General features: G+C 42.3%; 1 protein-coding gene across 1 annotated transcript; it reads right to left on the bottom strand.

Moving 5' to 3' along the window:
* Positions 1-720: 720 nt before the first annotated feature.
* On the bottom strand, positions 721-14242 carry b3gnt7 (UDP-GlcNAc:betaGal beta-1,3-N-acetylglucosaminyltransferase 7). Its single transcript, XM_029633551.2, has 2 exons — positions 13901-14242; positions 721-4150 (listed from the first exon to the last, which is right to left on the bottom strand). Coding segments are annotated over exons 1-2 (1254 nt in total). The 5' UTR covers positions 13903-14242; the 3' UTR covers positions 721-2898.
* Positions 14243-15710: the final 1468 nt, after the last annotated feature.

Raw genomic sequence — 15710 nt, 5'->3', positions numbered from 1 at the left:
TAGACTACCTGCCTCCTCTACACTCTAACCACTAGGTTACCTGCCGCCTCTACACTCTAACCACTAGACTACCTGCCTCCTCTACACTCTAACCACTAGACTACCTGCCTCCTCTACACTCTAACCACTAGGTTACCTGCCGCCTCTACACTCTAACCACTAGGTTACCTGCCGCCTCTACACTCTAACCACTAGACTACCTGCCACCCCAGGTGGCCTTTGACAGCTCTACTTATTTAGATTCAGGTTGTCTGTTTGTTATTTTTGTTTGTACATATTGTACATTTGCTACTAATTCTTCACATTGGTAATAAAAGCCTCACTTTGGGCAAGAAAAACGATCCTCGTTGTCAGCCTCTTCACTGTTAAAATCCAACAGCTGGCTCGACCGCACAAGTCCCAAGGGAACGTTCTCTGGTGGCCCTTTGTCTAGTTCCCTGTCATTTTCCAGGACGTTGCTGAGGACCATGTCAGGACCCTTTTTTAGGACGTTCTCAGGACCTTCATTTTACTAGTCCTTAGGGTGTCGCATGATCGTCTCAAGGGAGCGTTCTCCGAGGGACCTTCTTATAGTTCCCGGGTATGTTTTTATGACGTTCTTGGGATGTTGTTGTCACGGTCCCCTGAAGGTTGTTGGGACGTGATGGTTCCAGGTGTCCCAAATAATTATAAGTAAGGTAATTAAAATGGTATAGGGGTTTTAAGGTAAGTGGTACGCTGTTCAAATAAAATCTTTAATCAAACCAACATGATTACAGTTGACATGATCACTCAGTACTGACTTTTCAATGACCCCACCTGGTGATTTGAACTTTCAACCTCTAGATTTGAGGCATGCTGATCTTTTTGCTGTGCCACAACATCTGTAGAAATTCAGATGTGCCCTACACATTCATCACCTATGACACACCTCCCCACTTAGTAAATTAGTGCCATCTGCACGTACTCTGTTTTAATGTTACTCCTGCATCACTATGATAAATATAACAGTTGATAGTATCGCTGTTATATGATATACAGCAGGAGAACATAAAACCATGGGAACACCAATCAGGACTCTATAAACTGCCTCTGAAACCAGTAAAAACCACTGATTTAAAAACTCTGTTAATGTTCTGTTAAATGTGTTTCTGGTTCTGTCATGTGCATATCATTTGTGACAAAAAAAAATGTAACATTTGAAGTGAAACACTAATACAAAATGATACTATAATACATGTTACCTTAAGGCATAAATTAAGTAATGTATTTACATTGGTTTAATTGATAAATCAGCCTTGAATGTATAAAGATATGTTTTGATGTTAAAACATCAACAATGTTGAGGATAACATTTGGAGGTTAAAATAATCCCGTTGACCTATAACAAGTGAACATTGAAATAAAATGAACAATGAACATTTTGGTCATACTATCAACGTTAAGATCAAATGTGAGCCTTTGTCATCTGTTGTTTGTTTGGATCGTTGGTCACCGTTTGTTGTCAATTAGTCGAACTGGTACAATATAAATCAATAAAATGATAAGACCCACATATGATTTTTTTAAAAAATTATTTACAAACATGATTTTTAAACCTATATATATATTTAGATTTTTTTAAAAACATTTATATACATCATCCACACATATTCACTGCCCTCTAAACATGAGGAACTATAATCTTTGCACATTTTCATTAATTCCAATACCTTCCCTGCAATTAATTACATATCAAACAACCTCTTTTGGCCCCTTTGTCTGCGGGGCTATTAAATTAACATATTGCGATATATGTATCAGCAGTAGTTGATTTGTTTCACAGTTTCAATGTAATTTGACCTTTTATTTAACTAGGAAAATCAGATAAAAACAAATGACAGCCTACCCCAGCCAAAACCTTCCCTAACCAGGGTGACACTGGACCAATTGCGCGCCACCCTATGGGACTCCCGATCACAGCCGGTTGCAATACAGCCCGTGATCGAACCATGGTCTGTAGTGACAACTCTAGCACTGAGACACGGTGCCTTAGACCGCTACGTCACTCGGGAGCCTCTCATAAACCCTCAACTCAATTCATATCAAGTATATCAGCACATTCAAATCCATTGACACATACAGTATACAGTCCAAATTCTTTATGAAAACTGAACAATCTTATTGAAGTGCAGTGACCCATATGAAAGGGTCTCTCTCTCTCTACGTTGGACTGCAGGGTTTGATGTAGAGAAAAACAAATTACATTATTATTTATTTGACTATTGACGTGGTTAAACATGCTTACAAGACATTTTTGTCTTGACCAAAATTATATTCAAATGACTACCTAAACGAGAAAAGAAATTTCAACTACATTAGTGAGGTAGAGACACTTTGTTTCTTGCTATTTTATAAGGTCCATGTTACTACAGTGTAGGTGAAGCCTGGTCCAAATGAACAAGGTGTTTGACTTTCAGTACACAGTCAACAGGATGCATGACAATGTGGGGCTGTCCTCTTTGCAACACTATCTGCCAGCACCTCAAACCCCTTTGGTTTGGCATCTCTGAATGTGCCTGCTGACTTTGAGAGTCATTTAAAAACATCAGAACATAAAAAAACATCACCAGAAAATTTACTTCCACTGTGATGCAGTAGAGGCAAGTAGCCTAGCAGTTAAGAGCGTTGGGCCAGTAACCAAAATGTTGTTGGTTTGACTCCCCAAGCCGACTAGGTGAAAAATCTGCCGATGTGAGCAAGGCATTTAACCCTAATTGCTCTGAATAAGAATGTTTGCTGAAATGTAATAAATCAAATATTGTCTGGGTCCTACTATGAACAAAGGTGAACTTGAATTGGATGTCAAAACATCCGCCTCCCGGCCCGCTCACACATCACAACTCTTCTCCCCTCGCCTAGTTAAGAGTTCCCACCAGGCTATAAGATCTCCACTTTCTGCGAACAGATGAGATTACTGTTCACCAGGTTCCACATGTGTATGAGCTCTGACGGTAGCAGCTTGTGAACCACGATCATACTCTTAAAGAAACAAGGTTCTTGGTTGAGCTTGCTGTCCTTGTTCTTGACCAGACCAAATGTCTTAAAAGCATTGTGCTTGATGGGTGTGACCTGCAGCACCTCCAGACACATGCCCAGGAACACATCGTCGATGGGGTACAGCTCCAGAGAGTCTGAGGCCCAGTAGAGCCTCCTGGCCAGGGGTGCGTCCATGAGGAACCCACCGCCTCCGGCGTATGGAGGGTAGTGGGTCTTGTTGTAAAGTGGTTGTGGGATGTAGTACTTGTTCTCCTTCCTGCGAATGGGCTTGGCCTTGAAGAGCACGTCACCAACGAAGAGGTTCTTGACCTGGGTGCTGGCTTCCAGGTACTCAAAGATGTTCTCCACACTGACGAAGACGTCGTCGTCGCCCTTGAAGACGTAGCGCACGTCGGCACAGTAGGTGGAGAACCACTTAAGGAAGTGGGTCTCCTTGAGGGTCAGGTTGAAGAAGCTGTCCTGGAAGTCCCATTGGAGTATATCTCTGTAGATGTAGTCCTCGTACTCCAGGAGCTTCTGATGGTTGGCCTTCTCAGCCTCGTTGGACGACGTCCCCAGCAAGAACACTGTCTTCACCTTCTTGCCGTCAACAACCTGCTCCTTGCCCCACGTCTTGCGGATCACCTCGCGGCGGTCGTGCTGCGTAGCGATGGACTTGATGACCATGAGCAGGTAGGTCTCCCCGGAGCACTTCTCCGGATGGTTGATGAGCATGGGGAAGAAGCGGCAGTGGCGGTACAGAAGGAACTGCTTAAAGTTCTCCTCCAAGCCCCTGAACCAGTCCTGGTTGGTGAAGTTGAGGTTGGCACTGCAGTTGGCACTGGACACGTCCCAGGTCCGGGAGCCAGCTCGCTCCTGGGTGATGCTGAACTCCTCCGTGGTGCCAGTGGCGGTGGCTGTAGACTCGGCTTGTTTGCCCTTGCTAGCCTTCCAGAAGGTGTTGGTCCCTGGGTAGAGGCCCGTATTCTGCTGCTGGGCCCTGTTCTCCCCTCCCTCAGAGGGGGCCTCCATGCGACCCTGCCTCTCGATTTGGAAGGGAGCCCCTCTCTGGACCACCGTCAACGTCACCGCAGCCAGAAAGAACACGACACATACCCGCTTGTAAACCCTCCATTTATCCCTACTGGTCATCCTGAAGAGAGAAAGAGGGAAAGGGACTGTTAGTCAGATGAAGAGAGCATCAAAGTCATCTACCATTTCAAATTATCGACTAACTTTGATCACGAAAGCCTGTAATTCTGCATTCTCTACAAAAATCTCATGTCTGTGTGTTGGAACTATACTTTCAATTCCTGTTGATACTATGTTCCAGACTTACTTCTGCTAGCACATGATAGAGTGGTTCCTCCTTTAAAAGTTGCGTCATACTACGGGACACCCTGCGTGCTGCTGCAGCCTTCTGTGGCACGTCATTTCATTCTCAGCCATTTCTTCTGTTACTACAAGTTATTGCTAGTTTGACCACCAGAGGGGATCTTTGAGAAGCATTTTATAGTATTCCGTATTGGCATTACCAGAGAATTTAAAATGTTTTTTTTTGTAATAACATAGTATATGGGATTGATTTGAAGAAATTTGGCTCAATTAATTTGATTAATATTATGATGTTTCCATTCTGAGAAAAACTGTCCGTTTGTAAATTCAGACCGTTTCGCTCTCGGAGCGCACACTGGGCGTTCAGGCCGAAGAGTAGGGTTGATTTGAGCATTCTGGCATTACAACGGCAGTCAAGCACCCAAGCTAACATTGGCTAGCTACCTCCAGACACAAATGAGACCACTCTGACTATTTTACTCGCCCTAGCAGCTAACGTTGGCTAGCTACCTCCAGACACAAATGAGACCACTCTGACCATTTTACTCGCCCTAGCAGCTAACGTTGGCTAGCTACCTCCAGACACAAATGAGACCACTCTGACCATTTTACTCGCCCTAGCAGCTAACGTTGGCTAGCTACCCCCAGACACAAATAAGACCACTCTGACCATTTTACTCTTCCTAGCAGCTAACGTTGGCTAGCTACCTCCAGACACAAATGAGACCACTCTGACCATTTTACTCTTCCTAGCAGAGCAGGAAAGGCAGTTTTCGTGTTAACCAGAGCGTTGGTGATTGTAAATGTGCCGCTGGAAACAATTTAATTACGTTTTTTCCCGAAGTTTACTGACACCGGCCATATTCAATGGGTGTCGTAAAGTAATTATTCTGCTCTCTGAAATCTGTGTAGATAGTAGGTTGGAAACATTACATTTTTAACAACGTTCTTTTCTGATAAAAAAAAACCTAGTTCATTGCATCCACCGTGGAGCCCAGTTTCATAAAATGACCATATTTTCCAGTTGCTTGCCGTCGTTTTGAAGTAATCACGAAAAAACAGGCCTTATTTTAGGGCATTTTTCACCCTGCCAGCTCCTATTAGTTCTATTGAGCACAGTGGCACCAACTCGCCTTCCGAATGTTCTATTCCCAGCTTATTGTTCAAAGTCACAATGCCTGCTTCGCTATTATTGGCAATGGGACCTGCTCACATTGTTTTATAGTTAAAATGTAAACAGCAAAATTAATATTGGAACACTGCGATCTTTCCATTGTTTCCTATGGGGGAAATATAGGCATATCTGTCTATTTCGCCCAAAATCTTGCAATGTATATATATATATATATATTTTTTTTTTAAGTCGGGTGTAACCGGTGTGAAATGGCTTGCTAGTTAGCGGGGTGCGAGCTAATAGCACTTTAATCGGTGACGTCACTCGCTCTGAGACCTTGAAGTAGTTGTTCCCCTTACTCTTTGACACAAAGGAAGTCAAAGTGGACACCTACGAAGATGGCATCTCAGGTAAGCAGCACTGGGCTGTATTGATGATGTCATCTCAGGTAAGCAGCACTGGGCTGTATTGATGATGTCATCTCAGGTAAGCAGCACTGGGCTGTATTGATGATGTCATCTCAGGTAAGCAGCACTGGGCTGTATTGATGATGTCATCTCAGGTAAGCAGCACTGGGCTGTATTGGCGCATCCTAAAAATAACATCTGCTGCTTTAGATGGAACGACCATATCTCAGTTATTGTTTTCATATCTATAAAAAAATAAGCTGCTTTCTTTACGTTCAGAAAGCGAGCTGACCAAGGGGTCGAAAATGTAGATATTGCTGACAGATGTTCACTGCCTGAGGAGGAACAGGCCGTGGAACCTTTATTGCTGGCAAAAGTGTCCATAACCAGAGGTAATTAAACTGTTCTGTGTTCTTTTTCTCCATCTCTGCCTGTCTTGTTGTACATGGAACCTGGCTCAAATGCATTCATTAAAAAACCCTTAAGATGTCAGCTTCTAATTTTCAGATTTACACCACATAAACACAACCACAATCTGTTGCTGCCAAGTCATGATTTCCATGGGGGTTAGCCTTGCAATAACCAAGTGGTGAGACACATAGCCCTCTATATTTAAATGTTTCAGGTACACTCCGATAGGTGTCTGCGTCATCTTCTATTGACATTATCTTCTATTGTTTGTCCTCATATGTCTATTTTTCAGCATAAAGTACTCTGTAGCCACTTAGTGTGGGACACCAGGTGAGACCAAACACACACAATAACAGTCTCTCTTCTTCACTTCATCCCTCTCCCCCTTCTCCCTAAATCCTCTAGGTTATATCAGCTGTGTTGGTGAACCCCTCCCGCATCTGAACTGACAGAGGGCACAGCATGATCATAGGTGAGAGGTCACTTGGTCGGGTCAACAGGAAGTATTATTAAAGAGATGCTTTACATTGAAATAGAGATAGAGATGTAGTTGTCCTGGAGTTAATGATCCGAGGTCAGTTTTGCATTTCACCTCCTGATTTAAGATGACTGACCGTGTTAGAATAAAAAACACAAGGCTTAATCATGCTCTCTCTCTATCAATCTGTCTCTCGTCTGCAGGTATGTTTTGATGTGAGAGAGGAAGCCAGTCCCGTCATCGCCACCTCACCCGCTCTTAAGGTAACCTTTGGGCCAACTGGGTGCCCGAGGCTGGTTAGGAGACACCGCAATTGTGATGAACTGAGAGAATATTAGGGAAGCACTGTAATTCATGAATCACATGCTGTCTGCCGCTGTTCTTACCTCTTTCCCTTTCTGTCTTCTACACCTCTCTCCCCACCTCGTCTTTCTGTCTTCTACACCTCTCTCCCCACCTCGTCTTTCTGTCTTCTACACCTCTCCCCCCACCTCGTCTTTCTGTCTTATACACCTCTCCCCCCACCTCGTCTTTCTGTCTTCTACACCTCTCCCCCCACCTCGTCTTTCCGTCTTCTACACCTCTCCCCCCACCTCGTCTTTCCGTCTTCTACACCTCTCCCCCACCTCGTCTTTCTGTCTTCTACACCTCTCTCCCCACCTCGTCTTTCTGTCTTCTACAACTCTCTCCCCACCTCGTCTTTCTGTCTTCTACACCTCCCTCCCCACCTCGTCTTTCTGTCTTCTACACCTCTCTCCCCACCTCGTCTTTCTGTCTTCTACACCTCTCTCCCCACCTCGTCTTTCTGTCTTCTACACCTCTCCCCCACCTCGTCTTTCTGTCTTCTACACCTCTCTCCCCACCTCGTCTTTCTGTCTTCTACACCTCTCTCCCCACCTCATCTTTCTGTCTTCTACACCTCTCCCCACCTCGTCTTTCTGTCTTCTACACCTCTCTCCCCACCTCGTCTTTCTGTCTTCTACACCTCTCCCCCACCTCGTCTTTCTGTCTTCTACACCTCTCTCCCCACCTCGTCTTTCTGTCTTCTACACCTCTCTCCCCACCTCGTCTTTCTGTCTTCTACACCTCTCCCCCCACCTCGTCTTTCTGTCTTCTACACCTCTCTCCCCACCTCGTCTTTCTGTCTTCTACACCTCTCTCCCCACCTCGTCTTTCTGTCTTCTACACCTCTCCCCCACCTCGTCTTTCTGTCTTCTACACCTCTCTCCCCACCTCGTCTTTCTGTCTTCTACACCTCTCTCCCCACCTCGTCTTTCTGTCTTCTACACCTCTCTCCCCACCTCGTCTTTCTGTCTTCTACACCTCTCTCCCCACCTCGTCTTTCTGTCTTCTACACCTCTCTCTCCACCTCGTCTTTCTGTCTTCTACACCTCTCTCCCCACCTCGTCTTTCTGTCTTCTACACCTCTCTCCCCACCTCGTCTTTCTTCCTCGCTTTATAACGCACACCATATGTGCATTGAAGTACAGATTGAACTTGTATTTATAATATTATAATTATCATAATTATAATGCATGTATTATGTATTTATAACACCTGGATAATGAACTACTTTCAATAAAGCGTTTCACATTCTCCACTGGTTGAAATTAAGTATCTCATTGAAATACTATCCTCAGATTAATGCGGATGATGGGAGTTAGATATGCATAGTTTTTTTTCTGTATATATGAATTACAAAATCAATCATGTTTCTAGTTTATTGCATAGTTACAGTGTGTAATCATTGATGTCCCAGGAGCAGGAGTGGTAAACACTGTTGAAGTGTATATCTGTAATACATACATGCAGACACAACATCATTCAAATCATGGAGTTTGATATGACTGAAAAAAATAATGTCTCAGAGACTCATACCTGAACCGCACCTTTATTTGCCAAGGAAGAGTTACACGATCAGTGAATATATTCAATATATTCAATGGGAATATCATGCCTGGTAATAACTACAGTACATGTATAAAGGACTTGCATCCTTGGCACAATAAAGTTATTATATTCTACTCATTTAACATTTTACATTTAAGTCATTTAGCAGACGCTCTTATCCAGAGCGACTTACAAATTGGTGCTTTCACCTTATGACATCCAGTGGAACAGCCACTTTACAATAGTGCATCTAGGTCTTTTAAGGGGGGGTGAGAAGGATTACTTTATCCTATCCTAGGTATTCCTTAAAGAGGTGGGGTTTCAGGTGTCATAAGCATCATTAATGCCTTTCAGACTTGAAGTTGATACAACAACTATGATAGCTGAGGTTCATAGATTGGTATGAATATTAGTTCAGAACCTAACGTGTTAGCGTCTATACACAGATCGGCTACATACTGTATAGCTAGTTACACATCCATAGGCACACAGATCGGCTACATACTGTGTAGCTTGTTACACATCCATAGGCACACAGTTATTTTTATCCTCCACTAGATAATAAGTAAATAGTGAGCTAGCTATGTTACTTCAGCTGCATTGCAAGGCAAGCTTACACAATTGTACATTCAATTTGCAGTAAATGCTTTAGCTAGCTAGATTCGTTACATCCACTGTTTCACAAGACGACAGCCTGGTTTGCTGGTTTTCTCAGGAGTCGCTAAAACATTAAACAACACGAATTACAAATTCATTCTCCTAACACTAGCTAGCTGGCTAATGTTAGCTAGTCAGATAAACTTGCTAAATAGCGATTTTCATAAATTAACTTTATGACAACGAAAAATAATGCACAAACGTTTGTCTCTACATTAACTAACATATTCCTCTCAAGTGTAATTTATTTTTGCTTGAGTCGTTATGACTATATAAGAATTTACATCTGCATCCTCCATAATGTTTTGTCAGCCATCTTTGCTGAAGAAAGTCACCAGGCAACGGTGGCCCTGCGTCAAAATTCGTCATTGGAACCACTCGATATGATTGGTCATATAAAGACCTTGGGACCCAAATGTATAATGAGTGCTCTAACTCCCCCTTGTGGTGGTCTGGAGCAATGAAGCCGTGATGCTGGGTACCTCTAACTCCCCCTTGTGGTGGTCTGGAGCAATGAAGCCGTGATGCTGGGTACCTCTAACTCCCCCTTGTAGTGGTCTGGAGCAATGAAGTCGTGTCGCTAGGTACCTCTAAGTCCCGCTGTGCAAGCTCGCAACTTTTAAAAGGAGGTACCACTGTAGCAATAGGAGGAAGAAGGGTTGAGAAACTAACTGCAAATAACAATACGCTGAACTCCGCCTAGCAGAGACAACTTTGTATTAGCAACTATTAATTATGAGCTTATATGGTATAAAAGTTAAGGGACATCACCCTGGGCGGGATGATCCCCAGTAGGGGATAAAAAGGGAAAACACCATCTTTTGTACAGGGTGTGCTACTTGCAAATTACTGTGTAGTCGTGTAATAAAGTGTATACTCCGGGTTGCAATCTGGCTTGCAATACTTAATAAACAAACTAACCTCTGATCAAAGAAGTTTCCTGTGGTCTCTTTGTATAAACATAGGGCAGAGTTCCCTTACAGTGCTCGACCAGTCGGCGAAAGCCCACATCACCCACGACAGAAAATGGTTGATTGTCAAGGGCAATGAATTACATTATCTTGGCTTTAATAACCTCTTGAGACTAGGGGGCAGTATTTTGATGTTTGGATGAAAAACGTACCCAAATGAAACTGCCTATTTCTCAGGCCAAAGAAGCTAGAATATGCATATAATTGGCAGATTAGGATAGAAAAAATTCAAAAGTTTCCAAAACTGTCAAAATATTGTCTGTGAGTATAACAGAACTGATATTGCAGGCGAAAACCTGAGGAAAACCCAACCAGGAAATACTGTTATTTTGAAACCTCTCTGTTCCATTGCAAGCCTGTCCTCCATTTAAATGGATATCAACCAGATTCCTTTCCCTTTAACTTCCACAAGGTGTGAACAGTCTTTAGACATAGTTTCAGGCTTTTATTCCGAAAAATGAGCGAGAATGATCACATCGCGTCAGTGGATAGCTGTGCCGCCCCCAGTTTTGCATGCGCAAGCAGTTTGGAGCAGACCTTTTCTCTCTCTCTCTCCTATTGAAAAGGCTACCACCAGGTTGAAATATTATCGATTATTTATTGTAAAAACAACCCGAGGATTGATTATAAAAAACGTTTGACATGTTTCTACGAACTTTACGGATACTATTTGGAATTTTAGTCTGCCCGTCGTGACCTGTACGAGCCTGTGGATTACTCAACAAAACGTGCCAACCAAATGGAGGTTTTGGGATATAAAAATAATCTTTATCGAACAAAACAAACATTTATTGTGTAACTGGGAGTCTCGTAAGTGCAAACATCTGAAGATCATCAAAGGTAAGCGATTAATTTGATTGCTTTTCTGACTTTCGTGACCAATCTACTTTGCTGCTAGCTGTTTGTAATGTTTTGTCTGCTGAGAGAGCTGTCCTAACATAAACGCTTGGTTTGCTTTCGCTGTAAAGCTTTTTTTAAATCTGACACGACAGGTAGATTAACAACAAGCTAAGCTGTGTTTTGGTATATTGCACTTGTGATTTCATAAAAATTTAATATTTTTAGTAATTGAATTTGAATTTGGCGCTCTGCAATTCAGGGATCGGTGCGCCAAGAGGTTTTAATGGATTTCGCCTTTGAGTTGTCTCGTTGAAATTTTATTACTCTTTCAAATGACTGCTCGACTTGTTGACTGCTCGATCCACACAGCAGACGTTGTCGGCTAGTTTAGGAATGCTGTGTTGCACGTATAGCGCAACATTTTATGTGGCGTCATTACGTCATGTACCTATGTTATGCATGTCAGCTTTGACACCGGTTTTGCACATTGGCGTTAAACTAGACATCGGTCGATTCCGATATGCTCACCGATATATTGTGCATCCCTAATTCAGACCCTTTACTCAGTACTTTGTTGAAGCACCTTTGGCAGCGATTACAGCCGCGAGTCTTCTTGGGTATGACGCTACAAGCTTGACACACCTGTATTTGGGGAGTTCCTCCCATTCTTCTCTGCAGATCCTCCCAAGCGACGATTGGATGGGGAGAGTCGCTGCACAGCTATTTTCAGGTGTCTCCAGAGATGTTCGATCGGGTTCAAGTCCAGGTTCTGGCTGGGCCACTCAAGGACATTCAGAGACTTGTCCCAAAGCCACTCCTACTTTGCCTTGGCTATGTGCTTAGGGTTGTTGTCCTGTTGGAAGGTGAACCTTCACCCCAGTCTGAGGTCCTGAGCGCTGTGGAGCAGGTTTTCATGAAGCATCTCACTGTACTTTGCTCCATTCATCTTTCACTCGAACCTGACTAGTCTCCCAGTCCCTGCGCTGAAAAACATCCCTACAGAAACAACTGTTTTCGCTTTGTCATTATGGGTATTGTGTGTAGATTGATGAGGAAATGTTTTTATTTAATACATTTTACAATATGGCTGTAACGTAACAAAAAGTGGAAGAAGGGGTCTGTATACTTTCCGAATGCACTGTAATTATAAATATGACATCCGAATGTTGAAAATCAGATTTTTCCCAAGCTGATCACTGTCTGCAGCTGACTCTGTTCGTAGTGTAATAAGACAGGCTCTTCCGTGGTGGTTGGCGAACCCTCAACCTACTGGCCTGTAGCCATGCGTGGAATCGACTGTGCCACAAAAGTGTGCTGAAGTGGCAAAGTCGATATCCACAGTTATAAACACAGGGTGGTGTTATTTATGGTCGTAAAACATTATCTTGAGTTACTTCTATGAGGGGAAGGGTGTTCAATTTATTTTAACCCCCCCCCCGTAGTTTCCAACATGTCATTTTGTCATTTGGGTGACCTGTCCCTTTAAAGTTTAAATTTGTATCTCCACCATCAAGGGGGGAGGGGGGGGGGACTTTAATGTTTTGCCTGGGATTGTTACTGTTGTCATGGATATTTTGATACAGTTACACTAATGTTGTCTCTTTCTGTTCTGAGCCAAGATGTTCTCTTCAAAGACAGCATGTAACTTCAGTTTGACTTCTTATGATGCTTTGTTAAAATAATTATATGAATAAAAAGTGATTAAATGATAAAAAGTATACAATTGTGTTTGTTGGATAGTTTTTTTGTCATACTCTGATAGGTCTACTCTGTGTGTCATTGTGTTTGTAAATAGGCTATCATTTAATTGTATCTCTGTAACTTCTGCTAACCCATTATCATTTGATCTCTGTAACTTCTGCTAACCCATTATCATTTGATCTCTGTAACTTCCGCTAACCCATTATCATTTGATCTCTGTAACTTCCGTAACCCATTTGATATCTGTAACTTCTGGTAACCAATTGTCATTTGTGAATGCCTAGTCCTTAGGTTGAAAGATTGAGTAAGAACAAACTATGCCAATTCTACACGGTGATAAAGTCAAGGTCTTTCCTCTCTAGGGTAGCAGGTAGCCTCGCGATTAAAAGCGTTGGGCCAAAACGGCATGGTTCGAGTCCCCGAGCCGACTAGGTAAAAAAATCTGTCGATGTGCCCCTGAGCAAGGCACTTTACCCTAATTGTAAGTCGCTCTGGCTAAGAGCGTCTACTAAATGACTAAAATGTAACGTCACTATACCCTGCAGTTGGAACTAGTTCGAGACAGTCCCAGTCAGACGCACTGAAATCTTTGCACGGAGTAGCCTGTGAAAACTATTTCAAAACACAAGTTAGAAAGTCGACTAATCCCTAAAACTGTTTTATTTCAGTTGTTAGATCGTTTTTAGTCACTTTAGTGGTCTACTATGATGTGTGATGACAACTGACAAGGCTGTCATCAAAAACTTCATGAGAGTCGATTCTCCCTATATGAGGGCTAATACACTTCAATATAAAATATGCCTTTTACGCATTAATAAATTAACGTAACCATAGAAGAAAATAACGGTGACACGTGCAATTATAGTTATAGGGCGGCAATGTATCGTATTTATTTGTCTCAATAAGGCATTACCGTTGTCCTTATTACACAATTGCAAAGGTGAAGAACACACAAATATATTCTTCATAAGAATTTCTATAACCTTCTAATAAACAAGAAGAACAATAATAATAATAATATAAAATAGTCTGCTTCTACACAAGGACAACGCACAGCATTACACGGTCGGCTATCATTTAAAAAAAATATTATACTTACATTTTCTTCGAATGCTGATTCCAAGTGCAAGTAAAGTCACTGAATATCACCTTACTGTGCCTTAAAAGGGATGGCTTGCTTGCTTACGGTCCTTTCAAATGGATGCCAAGAAATAGTCCATTCTCTTTTTGGAAGTGAACGAAGAAACCAGAGAACGTTACTTTGCCTCCGGTCGCGTATTTATCTGAAGCGTACGTTGGGATCAATGCCATCAAGTGGTTTACTCTCGACAGCTCTGCATCTTTAAAAGCATGGCCGGGGCTGTATGCAAATAGTGAATATGCATGATAGAGTAGTCCTTCCGCCCATCCCTAAAATAGGCCCAAAAAAAGATCTCTCAATTCAAATTTTAGATTCATCAGTTGTGTTCACAAGAGTTGTCTTGATTTCATGTTTTTATTTCATCACATCTCCATCAATAAATAAGACCTACAAGGCAAATGTGTTGTTGTTTTTCTTCTTCACAGATTCGGCAAAATTGTCTCCAGATGTAACTTAATTGACACAGATGTGATCTGCGGCAGCAGCAAAAATATTATTACCATGTTGCATTACTATTACTATTATCCATTGTTTTCTATTGTAAAACATTGGTAGTTACTTTGCCTCGTGGAACAACGGTGGTAGGTGGAAGTTTTCTTTGTAGACAGGTGTGTCTGTGCTTCATTTGAATTGTGAGTCGAGGGCGTCACGTCGACCTTTGGATAATAGCACACTTAATCTGGTCAATAGCAATAGCGTGAAAGTCCCTGCTCTAACAGGATACAAGCAGGTACGCTACCTGGCTGGAGAAAGGGTATCTGACGTCATCAATGTGTTCCTGGAGGTTAATGAGCTGCCCTTGAGTAAATGACATGAATCTGTTCCTAATGTGTGCATGCCTATAGGTCTATGGTGCGCACAGGCGTAGTGTACTCAGGGACGTCTCTTATTTGTTCAAAGATGTGTCATCCAGGCGTATTAAACATGTGGTCAGTCAATGCTGGTCTGTGATATATACATTTCTATCGCTTAGCAGCGATAAGTGATATTAAAAAAAGAAGAAAAAAAAGGTCAACAGTGTTGTGTTTATATAGCCGGGTATTTCGACACATGGCGTTCAGGGCTTGGTGTTGGATCAAAAGCACTTCATTTGTGACTTTCAGATACTTGGAAACCGATTTCTCTCCATGATCATAAAAAAAAAACGGACAGCTGACAGCCGACTCAATCAGTTGCTTAGTGATTTTCTTGATAGCACTTTAAAAAAAACTGTGTTTGATTTGAACCGAAGTGAGTCATTAGGTGGAGGGAGTTGACAATTCATAACCCCCCTTCCCTTGACATTTGTTGTCTTGTGTTCAACACTGATTGTCTATGATATACTGGGTGGTTTGAGCCCTGAATGCTGATTGGCTGACAAAACATTTATTTTTACTGTTCTAATTACATTGGCAAACCATTTTATAATTGCAATAAGTCACGTCGTGGGGTTTGTGGCATATGGCCAATAAACCACGACTCCGTGTTGTGTCGTGCATTAGAACAGCCCTTAGCCATGGTATATTGGCCATATACCCCCCGTCATCCCTTATTGCTTAAGTATAGCATCCATGATTGGTATCATGAGTATTTTGTTGATATGTTTTTATCAGAAATTACTAGGTATATGGTAGTTCTATTTTAGTTGTATTTTCAGATGCTACTCGTTGAGATCAGCCTCAACTGACAACAATGTATTTTCTTTTTAACATAAAAAAATTTGGCGAACGAGGATGGATGAAAGTATTTCTACTGTCACTTGTGCACCCTCTCTGGCCTCAAAATCAAA

The sequence above is a fragment of the Oncorhynchus nerka genome, linkage group LG25 (genome assembly GCF_034236695.1).
Source record: "Oncorhynchus nerka isolate Pitt River linkage group LG25, Oner_Uvic_2.0, whole genome shotgun sequence".
In the NCBI taxonomy this organism is placed as follows: domain Eukaryota; kingdom Metazoa; phylum Chordata; class Actinopteri; order Salmoniformes; family Salmonidae; genus Oncorhynchus; species Oncorhynchus nerka.
The sequence above is the reverse complement of the archived record's forward strand: the minus strand, read 5'-3'. Positions and strand labels throughout refer to the sequence as shown.